This window comes from Varanus komodoensis, unplaced genomic scaffold (genome assembly GCF_004798865.1).
Source record: "Varanus komodoensis strain SLA01 unplaced genomic scaffold, ASM479886v1 scaffold36, whole genome shotgun sequence".
Classification (NCBI taxonomy): Eukaryota; Metazoa; Chordata; class Lepidosauria; order Squamata; family Varanidae; genus Varanus; species Varanus komodoensis.
The window spans coordinates 4,249,756-4,268,694 of record NW_025335873.1 but is presented as its reverse complement, the minus strand read 5'-3'; the positions used below and the strand labels follow the sequence as shown (position 1 = coordinate 4,268,694).

The following is an 18,939-nucleotide window of genomic DNA, read 5'->3' as shown; positions in this document are numbered from 1 at the left end:
GGTCGCAAATGGGGCTTGCGTTGCAGTATTTCCCCTCTGTGCCTTGCTTCCTTCCACGGAACAAGCCCAGAGTGAGTCTCAAACCGCTGAGCGGAGGGGTGTCACAGATGGGGCGGGATTCAGTGAGCGTGGTGCCACCATGTTTGGCCAGAGCAGGAAGGCTGCTGCTGGACAGGTCAGAGTGGGTCCAGCAGCCCCACAGAGACCCCTGTGATGATGCGGCCTCGGTCAGTGGGCAACTTGCCGTTGTGTTCTTTGCTGCCCCTCTGAAGTGCAGTGGGAGACAGGGGTGACAAGACAGACATTTCCCGACAGCTCCTGGTATGGGCAAGCCAAAGGGAGCTGGGTCCCAGGATCCCCAGGGGAATCAGCGGACAGTCCATGTGCTCTGAGAGGGAGGGAGGGAGTTGAAGCCAGGCAAAGATCAAGATCCAAGGCAAAAGCCTGGAAAAGGGAGGATGCTGGAGGCAGTGCTTAGATGGAGAAGCAAGCCCAGGGGCTTTTTTTGGGGGTTAGGAACACAGATTGGCCTTCCAGGATTAGCTGATGGAATGCTTTGGGACCGTTTCCAAATTGGCACGCTCAAAGCTCAGACAGCCAGGTTGGCCGTGGAGCAGGAGGTAAGCCACCAGAGCTGAGCTACCAAGACCACCATTTCAGACCCCCGACCGGTGCCTTAGCAGCTTCCGAAGAAGCCCCTCCCCATAACACACACCGAAAGCAGGGAAGCGCCACGGAGAAAGAGACAACCTGCACAGAGACTAAAACTGTGAAACTAATGCCTGAAGCTTCACAGATAATCTTCATCTTTTAAACTATTAGGGTTTTAAAAATGCAGAGATTACTGTGGCACTGATGTTTTAGAAAAAATTTTATCTTGATGTTCTTCCTCCCCACCTTGGCTGGCCGAAAAGTTTCCACAACACACCCCAGAAAACAACGTTGTCGGCAGAGTTGTCTTCCGTGGAGACAGGCGGGATGGGATGAAGGGCCCAGGCAGGCTGAGCCGCGTTCCCCAGGTGGCCAAGGCGGCCGACCCAGCCGTATCCTGAGGACACTGTCGCTCGGCAAAGGAAACAGTTTCACCCTTCCGTAAGACCGGGGAGCCCGGCCTAGAGCGAGGCCAGTGGGGACACTGTCGGGAGGGGCAAGTCCATGGCCTGGGCATCGGCCACCTGGGCCGGGCTGGTCTTGCGGAGTTCCAGTTTGTCCCCAAGTTGGCTGTAGAGCTCCTTCACGGCTTCGCCGCTCTGCCAAGCAGCAAAATGAGAAACAAGCCCTCAGGCAAGGGCGGGGAGACTCTCTGTGGCCCCCGTCTGGCCCCTGGGCTCCCCAGAAGGCCCCACCCCTTCCCTCGGCTACCCTTTACTGGTTTGGCAGCCCTTGTGCCATTTCCCCCCCGTTTAAAAGGCTGAAATGCCTCTTCTAAGGTGCAGTGGCTGGCAGGAAGAGCTTTAAGCCCGAACACGCCCGACATTCCTTGGTTTGGGGCCCTGGCCAGAACTGAGAGTTCTGTCTGAAAGGGAAGCCCGCATGCCTTCCCCGGAGTCACCGTGCCCCCCGAAGAGACTTCCCAGCCCCCATGACCATGGCAGCCCAGCTCGGGGGTGGGGGCCTGCTCCCTCACCTGCTTGGTGGGCTCTAGAGACTTCTGCAGCGACTCCAGCTTCCCGGGGGCCACTTTGTGGTGCAGGTGGAGCAGCAGCCGCAGCGCATGCCGGTGCACGTTCTCCTTCCTGTCAGGCGGCAGAAGGCGTTGGGGGCGGCCGCACTTCGGCCCACAGCCGTCGCTCAACCCCTGCCTCCTGCTGGCCCCCTCTAAGTGGGGCGCCTGCCGCGGGGAGCTGGCACCAGGGCCCGAGGTGCCGGGAGGCTTTCACCCGCCAGGGGCCCTCTGGCCCTTGCGCCATCTGGCTTTCCGCACTCCCACTTGGCAACGCCAGCCGGGGCTGCTGGCAGATGGAGCCCAAAGCATTTGCGGGGACCCGGCCTGGGGAGGGATGGACGAGGGGCCCCCTCTGGCTGGCAAGGCGCCAGGCACGGGCACGGCGCGCCAGGCCGACTGGGGGTGAGCCTCTTACCTTGCGTAGGCAGTGAGGAAGAAGTCGTCGAAAAGGGCGGCACAGAACTCCTCCTGCGCAAATTCGTCGGCCAGGAGTGTGAGGTTGCTGGTGAGCAGGTGCAGGAAAATGTCGCCGAAGGCCATGTCGTTGAAGGTCTCCACTGCAGAACGCAAAGGGCCACGTGCAGCAGCCGAAGCCCTGAGGTGACCCTGCGGAGAGGCTCTCCCCTCCGCCGGGCGCGTTTTTCCCCACCCTGCTCCCCCCGAGGAGGGCAGGCAGGGGCACAGGGGCTCCTGCTCCGCCCGCGCAGCACCTGCGCAGAGAGCTTCATGGCTCAGCCGCAATCTGCTCCCGACGAACCATCGTCCGTCCACTGGCCTCTCGGCCTTCGTTTCAAGTGTGAAAGTGGGGCAGGTTTTTGGCACGGATGGGGGGCAAGGAACCAATAAAGGTGAGGAGGGTTCAGGGGCCCACGGTCTCCCTGCTTGTTTCTTCCATGTGCTGCTCACACGGCATCCCTATCGTTTAACTCACCCAGGGCCGGGAGGAGCCGGAGGAAGGCGCTCTTGTTCCGCTGCTTGGTGAGGTGGAGCATGTAGTAGAGCCCGATCTCACAGGCAATCCGGTGCTCCTGCAGGAACCTGGGCGCACAAGGGGAAACGGAGGCTGCTGGGCCCAGCTTTCCTCCAGGAAGGAAAGAGAACCAGCCATGCAAGTAGAAGCCCTACTACTCCCCCCGTCACTAGGTCAGAGCGCCTTCCTGGAACATCTGGGGAGGCCTTCTGGCTGGACCAGGAGGGAAGGAGACAGGTGCTTGGAAGAGGTGCAGATGCGGCGTGGAGCCAGTGAACTCGGGTTTGACTACAGGTGGGCCATGCCAGCAAAAGAGCTGCCGGGATGGGGAGGATCTGGGGGCAGCCAGAGAGGGAGCAGGCCTGCCGCTCGGTGGGTGGTGTTACAGAAGGATTAGGGGAAAGCTGAGGAGACAGCTGATCGCCAATGCCTGGATATCAGTCCAGGCCAACTCTTCCTGCTCTGTGTTATAAACATACTGTCCAGAGACAGCCTCTTTGTTAAGTGCAGCTTTCCCCTACCTTGCCCAGGAATAGAGCTTAGCTGGTAAATGCTTAGTAACACCTACTTAGGAAATGTTTCAGGGATGGCAGCTGGGTAAGGTGCTGGGCCCTTGTCCTCGGAAGGCAGCTTCTGATCGACGGTGTATGTATGGTCATCTACCACGAAGGACATCAGCATGGGTAGGAACTTGGTGATCAAGTCCACTTCCTGCGAAAGGGAAACCGAAGCTCAAACAGAGGCACACACGAGGTCATTCCGGCAATTTCAGCCAGACCACAAAAAGGATCACAGTGCACTGCGTTTCTGGAAAAGTTCCAGATTAACCAACTTCACGGGAAGTGTATGTTACTTTAGGGAGGGCAAAGCCTGCTGGTATCCCCCCGGCCGAAGGCAGCTCCAGCTTTAGCTTTGGTAAGGTCCGGGGAATTTCTTCCTTAAGCTATGAGGTTACAATGGTTAACAATGTGGCTCGTTTCTCTCAAAAGACAGCGTTCGCCATGAGGAAGTTCAGCCTCGGAATGTGAACTGGAGTGAGGAGAAGGGCTGGAATGCGGACCCAGGAATGTGCATTTCAAACGCCCTCTGTTTAGCCGGAAAGGGACACGGGGAGAGGTGTGCTCCGAACAGGTGCAGGCAAAAGGTACTCAGAACTGCCCCCCCCCCGCCTCTCTGCAGGATGCCCTCCAAGCTGCGTTCACTCAGCCGAGCCCCGCAGCCTGAGCAACCTGTCGAACAGACTTGCTCGCCGAGCGTGTCTTTTCTGTCCCCCGTTCTGCCTCCCGTGTTGACTGCAAGCCTGCCTGTGGCCAACCCGACGATCCCTTCACCTGTGCCAGACCAGATCCTGGCACCGCCCCCCTACCTGGGACCCCGGTCGCGACAGGAGCACTGTGTGGCCGCACTGCAGCATGGGGGAAAACCTCTGCACACCCCCCAAAGGCAAAGCAGTCGCACGAGCGGGTTACCATTTTGGGCTCCTTGAAGATCTGGCTGTCAATCATGTCCCAAGCTCCCTGGCCCAGGGACAGCATCCTCAGCAGAAGCAGGAGGTCTGGGCTTTCCTGGGCGAGAAACAGGCCACTAGCACCCTTGCCACGTCCGGACCCCCCGCTGCTAACCGTGCCCGAGAGGCACCTCACTCACCCTGGGCAACAGATCCTGCCCGACCAGCTCCTGCAAGTGGCGGATGGTGCTCAGCGCCAAGGTGTTGACAGCAAAGGGGTCGCACAGGATCATGGATAAATCCCTGGGTGGTGCAGGAGAGAAACCGCAAGCAGCACGTTAAGCAGTGTGCAACGAGGAGAGGCGTTCTGGCTCAGGCGAGATCATTTCGGTCTCTCTGAAGCAGTAAGGGCTAGGGTACAGGCCCCCCAAAAGACTAAATGCGGGGGATAATGGATACAGCACCATCTCGAAAAAGAACAGGTGTGCCAGGTCTCTGCTCCCAAGCAGCTTACAATCTGAGAACAGCCACAGGGAAACAGCAGCAGAAGAGGGAACCAGAGGCAAAACTAAACAAGGGGAAGAATGTGTGATTTGTGTGCCTGAAGTTTTGCCTGGTGTGGAGAGAGGGAATAGAGAGACACGGTTTTCCTTTTCTTCCTCTCACACCATGGAAGGATTTGGCTGGCCTAGTGAAACTGAATGGCTGCAGATTCAGGGCAGAATTGACATCTGGAATTTGCCGCCCCTAGATACAGATGAGGATGGCTACTCAGTCTGATGGCTTTAAAGGGAGAGGAGAAAAATCCAGGAGAGAGAGAGATTCAACCCTCCTTCTGTGAGTGAATTCCGCTGGTGAGCACCCACAGGCCGGGTCTCCCCCTCACAGATGTGCCACAGGTTGGTGTGCGCACTTGTGTGAGCCCGCCAGAGGGAGGGCAGCCTCCTCCCATCACTACGTACCATGCTTCATCGCAATGCTGGCCCAGAGCCCTTGGTTGTTGCCAGAAACTGACCCTGACTTCGGGTTCCCCTCTGAACGGGGCCCTCCAAACCCTCCTGCCCTCGACAGCCCTGTCCAGCTCGGGCAGACTCAGGGCTGAGGTTTCCTTGATGGAGTCCGTACTCCTCATACTGCTTCATGCAGGCAGGGCCATGCTTTTTAAAATTCCTCCCTCCAGGAGGAGATGTACAGATGATCGTCATCACTTTGTTTGAGCAAGCATTGTGTCTGTGAGATCTCCGACTCCTAAGAGGCAGGCTTGGCTCTGGGCAGGTTCGACGCCCAGCGGGAGCTCCCCCATCAGCTCCTCAAACTCAGCACTCCTCTGCGCAAGCCAGCTTCTCCGCACCCAAGGGACCCTCCAGACCCAATTTCTCGACAAGGACGCTCTCCCGTGGCAATCAGGGCTGAACGCCAAGATCACCTTCGAAACATCTCCCCGTTTTTCGAAAGGTCTCTTCCTGGAACGCCCAGCCTCGGGAAGGAGTTCTGGGCTGCTTGAAACTTGATGGGCAGCACGATAAACTCTGCTTGCTCTGAACTGAGCACACTGCTTGTTCGAACTGCCTCTGTGAATTTAGCGGCATTCCGAAGCGCGGCAGAGGAACGGAGCGCTGATGTAAGAGAACTCACCCCAGGACTTGCTCTTGCCCCTTCTTGACGCCATCGAGGAAGCCCTGCAGCTCCCGCGCCCGCTTATTGTCCACAAACTTCTCCCGAATGCAGGCATCCAGGCACCAGGTGAACTGCCAAGAAAGGAAGAGGCCGTCCCAGAAACTCACGCAGGGCTCCCCCACTTCGATGCGAGATCGATGTGACCTCTCAGGAGGAGGGCAAGGTATGGCTGGAAGAGGAGAGGCGTTCCCTCCGGTGGGCCCGGCCCGCCTGCTTGTACCTTGTGGCAGGGGTCGACTGCACAGATCTCGCTGATGTCGAGGTCGTGCAGGGACATCAGGAGCTCCGCCCGCAGCGTGCAGTAGTGAACGTTGCGGGTCCGCAGGAACAGGGTCCGCAGGAACTGCAGCACCATGTCGTAGAGCTTGATGTTCTTCCCGATCATCTGGGTGAGCTTCAGAACCACCTTCGCCCCAAAAGAAAGACGCGGCTCGGAAGGTCGGCCTATCCCCACAACGCGCAACACAGCCGGGCCTGAATTCGGGCTTATTCAGGTCCAGCGAATGCTGGAGATGCACAGAGGGCCAGTCACTCCTGCCTGGCTCTTCCCACCAGTGGCAGCAGCTGAGCCAGGCAGGCCCTGCCCCAGTTCCCTTTGCATGATGCCCAGACCAAGATCCCCGGCATGCTGCTTTCTGAACCGGCCAGACTCATAAGCCAGGGTTGCTCTTGGTTTAGGATTCTGTCCTGTTCGGAGAGAAATATGCCACGGATCCCAGCTCAAGTGCCGTGCGAAGTAAGGAGTGAGCAACTCTGGTGGCTTCCAAGGAAAATTTTCCTTCTGTCCTCCAGAGGCACCAGGGGCCATGTGGATCTAAACCACAGTTGGCACCGCCACACCACTGATCTGGCCACGGAAAATTGGCAGCACGGTGGCCAAGATTCTGCAATTTCCCTTCAAAACAAACTTTTTAGAGAAACATGGTCTTTGGGGGAAGCCAAATGAAGTTGTAGGCGGCTCTGGGAGCACCCTTCACCCGTTTTGAAAGCTGCCTCATGGCCAATTTGACAGCAACCACAAAAGAGACAGAGGAGGCCATGGGGGGGGGGGCTGCACGCGGCCCAGTCCAGCACCAAGGACAGGGATTTCTTGGCTTGTGCCTTCTTCCAGGCAGGACCCTTCGGGTTTTGAACAAAAAATGATTGTAATGAGGGCAGCACCATTTTAGTGACTTGTATGTTCGTAGACTTTCCTGAGTAGAGAATTGGAAACTCGGTCTTGCCAGTTATACTCCAACAATCCGTGCTACGGCTTTCCAAAAGTCACCTTGAGTATTTTAAGGGTGGGGTGTGGATCGTTTATTCAGTAGTATGTTTCTCTCCCATCCTGCTGCCCAAAGTGTTATGGCTGCATGTGTATTTCTCTTCCCTCCCCTTCTTTATCCTTAGAACCAGCCTCTGGGGCAGATTAAGTGTATGTGGGGAGAAGGGGGCGGGGGAGTGACAGACAGACAGAGCCAGGATCACCCAGTGAGTAAACCCTAACAGGGGGGTCCTTTTGGGGCCAAGAGGAGACTTGAGCCCAAGTCTTTCAGTGTGACACCAGCCTGCCTGTGACTAGAACCTTGGTCCTCCCACTTGAACTCACCACTCCAGCCAGAAAGTTACCCTTCTCGGTTCTTACCTCTCCCTGGCGCCTCATTTTGGGAGAAGGACTGAAGAAGTTGTGCAGGACAGAGAGATCGCTGCTGAAGAGCGCATTCTCTTTCTCCAGGATGTACTGCTTCAGCAGTGGAGACACCTCATCTCCAAACAGGGCCTGGTTATCCTGCCAGATCTGACGCTTCACCTCCATGGCACAGGCTTTGTAGAGATCTTTGTCAGCCATCACCAGCTTCAGCTTCTTTTCAGGAACCTGTAGCCAAAACAGCCATGGAAGTCAATCACTGCCTATTTCATTTTTGTTGGAATCATCTCTGGCCACTTCAAATGGCTTTGGATTCCAGGGTAGCTTGAGATTTTACTCCCTCTGCTCTTGAAATTTACTCCCTCTGCCCCTGAGGCTGCATGTTTTCTGCCCTCCACAACCACGGGCTTGAAAGCGCAGCGGAAATGCCTGTGAGACTCTCTCTGGCTAGATGGTGGGAGGATCGGGTGAAGACAGAGCTTTTGCTCCCCAGGGGCTCCATGCCCTCACCACAATTAGAACAGACAAAGAAACGGCGCACCACGTCCCCAGACACGCTGCGCATCATAGATGCAGGTTTCAGAACGCAGCTCTTTCTGGGGAAGAATCTGGGCCTTGTCTCAAAGAATCTCCACCAGGGAGGGAGGGAGGAAGGAGCATGCTGGATGCCAAGCAGATCTCTTACCACTGAACTACACCCCTTTAGCTTTAACAGGCAGCGACTTCACAGAGCATCTGTTCAACTGCCTCAACACTGTTTATAGAAGGAGTGGGGAACCTGTGGTCCTCCAGCTGGGGCTGGGCTCCAAATCCCATCGGCATGGCCAGTGAGCAGGGATGCTTGGAGCGCGAGTCCAACGACATACGGAAGGCTGATCTGCTTATTTACTCACTTGATTTGTGCTCCACCTTTCTGCCCAGAAAAATGGCACTCAGGGCAGCTTGCAACCAAAATGAAACGCACACAGGGTTAGAAACACGACTGAATGAAAATGGCCTCCAATCCAACAGACCTGCTTAGGTGCTCTGGATCTTCCTGAATGAAAAGGCGCTTGCCTGCTGGCAGAAGAACCACGTGGGGGAGCAAACCCACCTCCTCTTAGCAGGGAGTTCCACCGGATGCCCAGAGGCGTCCACTAAGTAGGCCGAGTTTCACAGGGTTACCAGCAATCCTTGTGCTAACCAGCCGTGGCCACTCCAGCATCCCAAACAGAGGTCTTTTTCACCCTTACCTGTGGACTGAACCTGGGACGTTCCCCATGCAACACACATACTCGGCCATGGGACCTTCAAGAATGCCGCTGAATTCTATGCCCAACACCAATTTTAGTGCCTGGGAAGATGATGGACACCCCTTACCAAGAGCCGGTGACACAAAGACTGAACGGTGTCTCTCGTCAGTGTCTACCTTGGGCAGGTGTTTCATGACACACATCACCACGGGCTGTATGGATGGCATCTTGACTAAGGGGAAGCTCTTCTCCAGCAGATCTTCCAGCTTTTTGTACCTGGAGCATGGAAGAATGAAGAGGCATCCAAAACTGTTTTAGCACTGTTCCAGACATGTTTGGAGGAGAGTATTCTCTCTGCAGCAGTGTTATGAACACACCTTTCTTCAGCCTTCCCTTCGGAGGCAATGGCGGAGACCCTCTCCAGCAGTTTCTCTCTCAGCTCATCAAACACCGACTGGTGGAACTCAAGCCGGGGGGTGCCATGCAGGTCCAGGAATGGCAGAGCAGACTGGAGAGAAGGCAGCAGGATCCCATTTTCTGTCTGTCAACATAACACACCATATTAAGACAGCCTGTGGAAGATATTATGCATATTCCTAATGTGCTGCTGTTTTTCCTGTACTGAATTGCTTTCAATTGCAGATGTGGAATGCAGGTGTGAGAAACTCTGCGATGTGGTGGCTAGAATGCTGGACTAGGGACTCTGGAGATCTGGGTTCTAGTCCATGCTTGGCCATGAAGTTCACTGGGTGACTTCCACCCAGTCACTCACGCTCAGCCCAACCTACCTCACAGGGTTGGTTGTGAGAATATAATGGAATGAAAGAGAAAGAGGATTACATAAACTGCCTCGGGTCTGCTGAGAGAGGAAAAAGAATCAGGGTATATATGTAATCATAAATACATAAAAGCGTTCTCGTTCCTTCTCGGCCAAGGTGCTCACTAGGTGATGTTCAGTCAAATTCTGCCTCTCAGCCTTACTGACTTCACAGGAGTGTTGTGGAGAGGAGAAAGATGATGAGGAAGAGGTTTGTTTTCAAGAGGAGGAGGAAAAACTTGTAAGTCACCTTGGTTTGGTACAATCACAATTAATATTGGGTTCAGTTCTGAAAAAGGCCACGATTGAGTTGGAAAAGGTACAGAGGAGGGCAATGAAAACGGTCAGGGGCTGGAGCAGCTCAGGTAGGAGGAGCAGGTACAACAGCTGGGGCTGTTCAGCTCAGAAAAATGGCAAGGAAGAGGAGGCGTGAGAGAAATGTTTAAAATAATGCATGCTGTGTGGGGAGAGGGAGACATGTCCTCCCTCTCCCATAACACTCAAACCCAGGGTCATCCCCGGGGGTGCGACGGGGGGCGGGGGGACTTAGGACAGATAAATGGAAGCACTTCCTTGCACAGCATAAGGAATTTGTTGTCATAGGAAGTGCCGAAGGCCCCCATTTCGGCAGCTTTAAAAGGGGGCTAGCCAAGTTCGTGCTGGAGGAGGCTGTGCGCCACCTCCAGTGCCAGTTCCAGCAGGCCTGCGTTCACCAGGGAGAGCTCGAGCAGGCCGAAGCCTTGCACCCATCGTCTTGAGCGATCACTGGCCTAATCCAGAAGGGCTTTTCTAGTGTTCTCGTGGGCTCCTGGCAGGAAAAAGGCAGGCATACAAACCTAATGAAAACAATAAATAAATCTGGAGGGCATCAGGTTGGGCAAAGCCGATCTAGAAGGCCTGATTCTGTTTCAGAACAGAGAGGAGGGAGGCGGTGACTGGAAACGCTCTGTACACGCTCAGAGGCACGGCTGCCTTCCCGTCAGTACGACCAGGGCTGGCGAGGACTCCCCCCCCCCCCCCCAGCGCAGGAGGCGCGAGCCCGGCGCCCGGCGGGTTAAATCTCCATGGCAACGGGAGGGACGGGGCGCGGCCCACCCACCTGGAACTGCTCGATGGCCTTCAGCGGCTCCGTGCAGTTCGTCAGCGTCTCCTTCAAGTCTTCCCCGTTGGCCACCCCGAGCTCCTGCAGCCCGGCGAACATGGCACGACGCCCCCCGCCTCGGGGTCCCGACGGCTCCCAACGGCCGGCGTCCGTTCCTGAAAGCGCCCCTCCAGGGCGCCGAGGTGCGGCGCGCGCGCGCTCCCTCCCGGAAAACGCTCCTCGGACACAAGGGTTCCGGTCTGGAGCAGGCTAAGCTGTGGGGCCCCTCGCGTAGGGATGCGGGCGGGCGGCTCTTGGCTCTCCAGTGCCCGGGACTCGTCGGCACTGCTTATCACCACTACCACCCCCTTGTGTTATAGAAATATGCAAGGTGCTTTACAGATGCATAACCCTACAGATTGATACAAACCCCCCACAGAGCTTCGGCTCTGGGGCAGGATAGATATAAAATAAATAGACAAACGAATACATATCGAAACATAAATTATGGCCAGGCCAGACAAGGCCTGCTCCTCTGCACCCCAGTCCCTTCTCAAGAACAGACTTTAACCTGGCAGAATTTAAGGTGCTGATGAGCTTTAAAAGGCATAAGGGAAGGGGGCACCTAAAGGACTCCCAAAACGGCCAGGAAACATGCTGGCAGAGCGTATTTGCGGATTTCCCATACATAAGGGCAGCTGGTTGGCCCCAGTGGAAATAATATAATTGTAGAATAGTGGAAATAATCCTCTGTTGATGCATTATACTTTTCTCATGTGTGGTTGTTTTTAAATTACATCGTTGTTTGGTTGTTTGTACATCTGCTCTCTAAATTGGTTTGATTTTATGATGATATTTTTGCCTTCATCTGAATGGCTACTGTGAGAAACAGGTGCTAATGGTGATCCAATTCAGTCCGAGTGTCTTCCTGCATTTATTATGACTTTGTGGTTGCAAGCCACCTCCCTCTTGCCAGGCAGGAAGGTGGGATCCAAAAAATCCCCCATGAATAACCGTTAAGCATCTGTAAGAAAGAATGATACGGAAAGGGAGGATGTACAGAGTGTTTTGAATCGGAGAAGTCGGGCTGGCCTGCCAAAGAGGAAGTGTGCCTGTTTCAGCATGTTCATTTTTCTGTTTGATGTCCATTTTCTGTATTCTCAGGAGCCAGTCGGTTGATTCTCCAGACCCTGGTCTGAAGGGTGGAATTATTGCCATACAGATTGGCACACACACTGCTTTCAGGCTTGCTTAGAGGTTTGGTGAGCACCCGTGATTAGCTTTAGCTTGGGCATCGGTGTGCTTCCACAAGGCCCAAGATTCCCTCCCACTTCGCTGCTACCATGTCCCAATCCTCTGCCACACTTGGCAGCCTCCAGAAATTCTGAAATACAAGTCCCATCAGTCTCAGCCAATCCCTGGAGGGCACAGGTGGGAGAAGACTGCTGCAGCATGATAAATTAACAGGCAGGGAGGAAATAGGCTGACCCTAGGCTGTCCTTTATTTCCTCACACATAATATGTGCAATTATTCCTAGAGTGTTGTCTTTGGGCATGATTTTGCAGTGAGGGCAAAATTAGCCTTCCAGCCCTAACAGAAGGCAGCCAAGCCTCACTGGTCACAATCCTACAAGAAGTACAAACAGCCCTTGTAAAGAGAATGCATAAAAATACACCATGCTCTGGGCGCTTGCCCACTTCGCTATTTCTTCCCTGTCTTCATGTCTTATTATATTTTAATGATTCAAATCAGTTTTAGGAGGCCTTTAAGGGTAGAATCCTGCCCTCCCCACCCCCAGAAGTATGCATGAATGCACACAGGTATGCACGGGGAGCACACTGCAATAAAGCAGTCTCCGATCCCACTGTTATTTGGTGTGATGTTTAATTAATGTCCAAACCACTGGAAAAGAATCTTGATGCAGTCGCATAATCTGGAAAAAGCAACAGAACGGCAAGTTGGGGCCAACAAGAAGACTCTTTGCTGCCGGGTGGGGTGGGGTGGGTCGCCCCATAGTTTTGTTTTTAAGCAAATCCATAAATTTTGGGTTTCCTGAAGCTGGTCTACTGACCTTGTGCACAGATGGACAGATGGTGCTGTTTGGTTGAACTAAGCAATGAAGCTCACCTCTGAACACTGAAAATAAGGGGACCGATGGCATTAAGACCGCTTCTCTGCACTGTTTTACTAATCTGTCCATGCACAGTGCTAAAGTGTGGGGGGGGGGGGTTCAAACCAGCCGAAGTTAATTAATGCTGGGGCAATCCCTGCATGCTGAAATTAATTTTAGGCATCCTCTTAATTGAACCAGGATTCGAGAGAAGTGGAATATGGGGCAAAGGGAATGGACTGAACGAGAGAAGGATGGGGTGCGGGAGAAGCACCGGCCCTTTCCGAGCCGGGAAGCTATGCTTCCCACAGTGACTCCTGCATGACGTTCAGGAGCTTCCCTGACTAATGGCCTAGAACAAAGTAGAAAGAGCCAGAGGTGTCCAGAATGACATTGAGGACAAAACACATTTCATACCCCCCGCCCCCCTGCGCACACAATGAACTGGAGAGCTGTTTTCTCATGGCATGGGCTGCAGGACTAGGGAAAGCCCAGAGACAAAGGAAATCCCCTCCTTTCCCCGTCTGCTTAACAAGCAATTCACATCTGGCTGGACGGAGCATAAAGTTTTCCGTATCAAACCTTCCATTTTTTTGTATGCAAATTAGAAGCACCGATAAATTTTTCATGGCCACATTCACAAATTACCAGACGGGTTCACAATAGATTAGCATGTCTCTCTCGTTCCAGAGGGCAGACGCTTTGGATTGATGAGTTCTTGTCCTGAACCAGATGCCTGCTCATCTCAATTCATTTGGAAAGGGAGAGGGGCGGGGAAGAAGGCAGCCAGCGATCCAGCATCGCTGACCCATCTCATCGAGGCTGCAGGCAGCCGTTTTGCTCTTCTTTAGAAGTCACATGAAAAGGAAGAATCAGTGTTCTATTATTCTCTGCATGATTGATCCGTTGGGTGGCCACTGGCACATTGCCAAAGAGAAACCCTCTCCCTGCAAGAGAGGGTCTGAAAGCATACATACATGTACCGATATGTGGTGCTGAAGCACACGGTGACCTGGTTTCCCCACCTGGTCAAGGAGCCAACTGGGTGACTTTGGGCCAGTCCCAGACGCTCAGCCCGGCCTCCTTCACAGGGCTGTTGTTGTGGGGATAAGGTTAAGAGAAGCAGGAGAATGGTGTAAGCCACTTAGAGTTTGTTATAAGAAGAAAGGGGGATATCAATCTGTGGAATAAATAAATATATGCTAATGCATATATGCAAATTTGGAAAGAATGGCTATAATTTAAAAAGAAATGCAGTGCAGCTCTTCCTGCAGGCTGCTGGGGGAACAGAAGGGCAGGCTAGAAAAGCTTCGTTCTGGCCAATATCTGCCGCCCCCTCCTCCTTCCCCATCCCCTTTTGTGTCTTGTAGATGAAAAGCCAGTGGGGGCTTAAAGTATGTGTAAGGCACTCTGGGAAACTCTTTCAGTTGAAAAACAAGGTTACAAATGCTTGCAATAAAATAAAATAAAATAAAATAAAGGGGTTAGTTGAATTTATGGAGGAAGAAAACTTGAAAAACAGCTTCTGGTCTTGATGGCTAAATAGAACCTCCATGTTCAAAGGCAATATGGCAACAATACCGGTTAGGGAAGCACTAACGGGTCTGGTCCAGCGGCCTCGTTTTTCTTCTTCTTAAGTCCTCCTCAGTGAATGTTCCGTATAAATTGCAATTGGGTTTCACAACGCAGTGACTTTCAACCATTTCCATAGGTCTGTCAGGTTTTTGCAGAGTTGCTTCTTAATGAATGAGTAGCCCATCTGTGGCTCTGTGCACAAATCCAGACAGTGCTAAGGGGAACTGGTAGCCTATCCGGGCTATTTATTGTTAATACATAAACCAACAAACCAATAATACTTTACAACCATGTTGCTCCACTTTTACAGTTGTGGCTTCCTCAAAAGAAGCATCAAGGTGGATAAATTTGTTACCAAGGATGGAGAAGTCTTGTCTTTCAACAAAATCTTCACCGAGTTCCGTGGGATTGCCCACTCTTGGACGGATGTAGCCCCGTTGGGTCTGTTAGCTGCTTCTCTCTGATCCATCATTTTCTCCAGTTTCTAATTTGCTAGTTATAGTGGATGATAGTCTCACGAGGCTTTGTGTGTGTGTACGCGCACGCAAGGGGTGGGGTGAGGTGTAGGAGCGGAGGATTGAGGTGTTCTGTCTTTCTTGGCCTTGTCAGATTCATAAATATGCAGATGGAAACGTGGGAGAAAAACATTTTCTGCACGCTTTCGAAAAGAATGACAGGCAAACCAGGGGAGCAAACAAAAACAGATCACCTGTCGAGAACGAGGTCTGTCCAGCATGTCATCTTCCGCTATGAAATGCAGCTCCTTGGTTTGCCACTGTCACCGGTACCTTTGTCAAAGGCTAGCAAGGACCTCGGGCGTTCCTGTGCCTCACGAGGTTGGACGGCCACGTGTCTGTGTGGTAACAGACACCGATCCACCGCCAGTGCTCCTTCGCTGCTGGTGATGTCACTTTGCAAAACCATAATCAGAGCCGTTGCCATGGGGACAATACTCCCGTGGCATCTGCTGTGCGCCTTTCCATCTCTGTGTGACTCAGGGAATGTGTGCCGCCAGCCAAGCCTCCCTCCGATCGCTTGAGCCAGAGCACACTTCACTGGGCACTTTGGCAAGAGGGCTGTGCAGAAGGTCACTCGAATCACATCGTCCCGAGGGCTGCACAGGACAGGGCCGGAACATGAATGGAACTCATGGGGCTCCAGGAAGGAGACAGGGGCAAAACGAGGCACAGGCAGCCCCAGGTCAACAATAAAGGGGACGCAGCAGCGGCCACGTGGTATGCCAAGGATGCACAGAGCAAATTTGAGACTTGGAGCTTGCTGGTCCCCCTGCCATGAGAGGGGAGGATGCATTGCTTCACCTCCTTCCAAATGTAGTGAGCCAGCCCTCCTGCATTCCCCCAGCCCCTCTAAAAAGGGCTGCTGACCCATATCTCCATAGACCTTTCTAAGATAATGCCCCCAGCTATAATTATGGGGTGTCCACTTGAGCATCTCCAAAATAGAGGGTAAAAAGAGGACAAAGATATGCAGATTAAATATCTGTAATTTCCATAATCGTACATCTGGATGGTGCATTTCAAAGGAGCTTCAGGCTTGGTTCAGGGACAGCTTGTGTCACCTTGGTGATGGATCCCAAAGCCAGGAACTGGACTCAGGTCAACTGTCCTAATTAGTTTTGCTGGACCTCTTCCTAGCTTTGGATGCCCTTGTCCGCCGTGCCCTTCTGAAGCCTCTGTCTCAGAAGAGGCCGGGAAGTGCTGTCCAATAGCGTTGCACCCCTTACTGGAGCAGCGATCCCAGAAAGTGGTGCAGAGGGAATCCCAGGAGCCACCTTATCCCCCCTGCTGCTTAACATCCATTATTATTATTCCATTGCATTAGTATCCCGCCGTTGCAAGGATCCCAAGGCGGCTTGCAAGCGTCCCCCGTCGACTTTATCCTCGCAACAACAACCCTGTGAGGTAGGCTCGGCTGAGCGTCCATGCATGGCCCGGAGTCAGCCAGTAGGCCTCACCTGCTTCGGTTGCCAACCGGCACCTTCGCGGGCTGGATGAATCCTCAGGCGCCCGTTGGGGACGTGGGCTGGCCTCCCGCAGGGATCGGGTCGTGAGGCAGGCCCGCTTCAGTCCCGCCACTCAGCGACCTCATTGGCTGGGAGACAGCCGCGCCCCGCCCCCTTTCTCCCCCCCCCGCATCCTCTCCGCCAATCCTGTCCCGTTTCGTCTCATTTCCTAGGAGACAGTTGCCAAGGAAGGCTGGATACGAGAGAGGAGGAGGAGGAGGAGTCACAAAGTACACAACACCCACCCACCCACCCAGAGAGAGGGAGGAAAAAAAATAAAACAACAGATTGGCGCATGCGCTCTCAAGGTAGCAACCCGGCGCGAGGCGCCTCGAAAGGTGGAGGAGGAGGAGAGCGACAGAAGGCGCGCGTGCGCGTTCCCTTGCTCGCCTTCCTCCCCGCTCCCTCGTCGGGCGCGCGCGCGCCTTACTGTCACCCGGGCGCGCCGGGCGTCGCGGGACGGCTCCGCCCCCCTCCCCTTCCCTTCCGCCCCCTCCCAGCTCGGGGTGAGTGTGCACGCGCGCGCGCGCGCGCTCGACCGCCCGTCCTCCCGCCCGCGCTCTTTTCTCCCGATGATTCCCTGTCGATGAGGCGCTGCCGGAGAGGGCGCGCGCGCTCGTGCCCGCGCCTCGCGCCCGCTTCCCCTCAGCCCTTTCATCCTCCTCCTCCTCCTCCTCCTCCCCCCCAGCCGGCCCTTGCCGCCCCTCCTCCGAGGCTGCCCGGCGGAGCCCCGGCCGCCCGCCCCGCTCGCGCGCAGCCCCGGCCGCCCCCTCTCGCCGCCGCCGCCGCGGCTAGCCTTGCGGGCCTGGGAGCGGCCGCCGGCGGGGGCTTGGACGCGGCGGCGATGATGAGGTAGCTGCGGGGGGAGCGGAGCGGAGTGCGGCAGTGCGGAGGGGGCGGGGTGGGGGCAGGGTTGGGGCGGGGGGCGCGACGCGCGGCTGGCGTGGGGGCGGGGGCGTCTCGGGGGAGGGGGCCCGGCCCGCCTCGCCCGGTGGGCTCGCGGGGCTCCTGGGGCGGGGGGGCGGCCGCTGGGCTGACCCCGCGGGGCTCTTCGTCCGTCGCCGGGATGGGGGGGGGCGGGCCGCAGATTTTGGGCAAGGGCTGGCGACGGCGTGACACGAGCTGCAGTGACGGGGGCATCGGGGGCGCCTTGAGGGGGCCGGCCCGGGGCTTGCTTGGGGGCGGTGGGGATGGCCGCGCGCCTGCCGCCTTGGATCTGACTGGATGGCATTGTCTTTAGGATGGGGAGGGGGTGGGGTGGGGTGGGGTGGGGCGGCCCGGGTGGGGAGGGGGGCCGTCATTGTGTGGCTCTGCCGGGGGTCTGGACCCGGCTGGTGCTGGCGCGCGTTGCCGTTGGGGCAGTCGCGGGAGGGGAGGGGAGCGGGGCAGGGCCGCGCGCGCGGGGGGCTGGAAGGAGTTACGGGGTCACAGAGGAGGGGTTTCTGGGCGGATGTGGGTCGGGTGGCTCCGAGCGCGGCTGAGGTGTGGGGGCAGCCCCGCAGCCAAGGGGAAAGGTCAGGATCTGGGCTGCCCTCCGTGCGCGCGCGCCTGCTGGTGTTTGTGCCTCCGGGAAGAAGAATTGCTCGGCCGATCCACGTCGTTGTGCATACGGGCAGTTTTTCCGTGTCCAAAGCAGGAAGCCGGGAAAGCGGTGCGGAGCAGGGGTTGGGAGCGGGAGGAGGGGGTGCGCGAGGGGCTAGCTTTTGGATAAGGGTTGGGAGGGTATCTTGTGAGCGGGGGCAGTTAGGATCCGGGGTAAGGAGGTGGGAATCGGGTTGCTAAGGAGATGTGGGTATCTCTGGAGGAGCTGAAGGCAGCTGGGAGGAGGGTGAGGGAGGAAGGGGTCATCGTCGCCGTCACACCAGATCTTGGGTAGGCTGGGAGCAGGGGCTAGGAGCGACTGGGGGACTGAGAAGGAGCCGGGAGCATTTTGGAAGAAGAGAGTGAGACAGCAAAAAGGGAATGCGATGAATGAGGAGGACGGTGCTGAGGGGGTGTCCTTTGTCGCCTTTGTTGGGGAGCCACCCTGGCAGGAAAGGTAGGTTGACACGCCTTCCTTTTGCCGCCTTGATCCTGGCTTACAGCAGAATGTGCGGGCGAAAGGGGTAAAGGAGAGGTTGGTGGAAGGATGTCTGCATCGTGCCCACCACCTTTATCCTCTTGCCTCCGGGAGTCTGACGCTTCTGCTCATCTCATCTAGCCACTGATCCTTCTTAGGTGTAGCAGGATGAGACGCGATCAGGGCATGGCAAGGAGGGGAAGGCACAGGCCTACCGCTGGCTTCTTCCCCCGCTGCGCTAGGCTTACCACCCCCTTCCCATTGTTGGAGAGATCAGATGATCATGTCCCCCTTCAGTAAAGTGCTAGGCACCTTTCTGTATTGTTCAGCTGTTTTGTTGGCTCACTGGAGAGAGAGATCCGCAGCGGGCCTGTGATGATGGCGGGTATGGATTGTACGGGATGAGTATGAATTGTATGATTGTCTCCAGTCCAGAAGCTATCCAGATATAGGGCGATATACAGGTGCTGTCAATAAATAAGACAGCTTGTGTGCTTATATTTCTTTGTATGGCTGAGACAATTGGTTTACCCTGTTCCATTACCCTGTTTTGGTATCTGTCTGTGTCTTAGCTTCAACAGGCTGACTGTTAGAAGGGGCAAAGATTTCCAGCCGAATTTTGCTGGAAGGCCAAACCGTAGCGTTAAAAGAAAT

At 55.4% G+C, this 18,939-nt stretch overlaps 2 protein-coding genes across 5 annotated transcripts in view; one reads left to right on the top strand and one right to left on the bottom strand.

The window, feature by feature from the left end:
* Positions 1–853: 853 nt before the first annotated feature.
* NELFB (negative elongation factor complex member B) lies at positions 854–10,702 on the bottom strand. The gene is made up of 13 exons (XM_044439781.1): positions 10,536–10,702; positions 8,997–9,160; positions 8,796–8,895; positions 7,385–7,615; positions 5,981–6,166; positions 5,719–5,831; positions 4,284–4,386; positions 4,106–4,201; positions 3,205–3,347; positions 2,598–2,704; positions 2,082–2,223; positions 1,628–1,736; positions 854–1,250 (listed from the first exon to the last, which is right to left on the bottom strand). Exons 1-13 carry the CDS (start codon positions 10,635–10,637, stop codon positions 1,113–1,115), a joined length of 1,734 nt encoding a protein of 577 aa, XP_044295716.1. The 5' UTR covers positions 10,638–10,702; the 3' UTR covers positions 854–1,112.
* Positions 10,703–16,933: 6,231 nt separating this feature from the next.
* Positions 16,934–18,939, top strand: part of CAMSAP1 (calmodulin regulated spectrin associated protein 1) — a 33,624-nt gene continuing 31,618 nt past the window's right edge. Inside the window, exon 1 of one of the 4 annotated variants that reach the window (XM_044439778.1) lies at positions 16,934–17,078. Coding sequence is in view for 1 of the 4 variants with exons in the window: in XM_044439776.1 (XP_044295711.1) it covers positions 17,677–17,877 (201 nt within the window). In the remaining 3 variants the exon portion in view is untranslated. Of the gene's footprint in view, positions 17,079–17,665; positions 17,878–18,012; positions 18,265–18,540; positions 18,671–18,939 lie in introns of those variants that run through there. The other 3 variants (XM_044439776.1, XM_044439777.1, XM_044439779.1) reach the window with 3 other exon arrangements.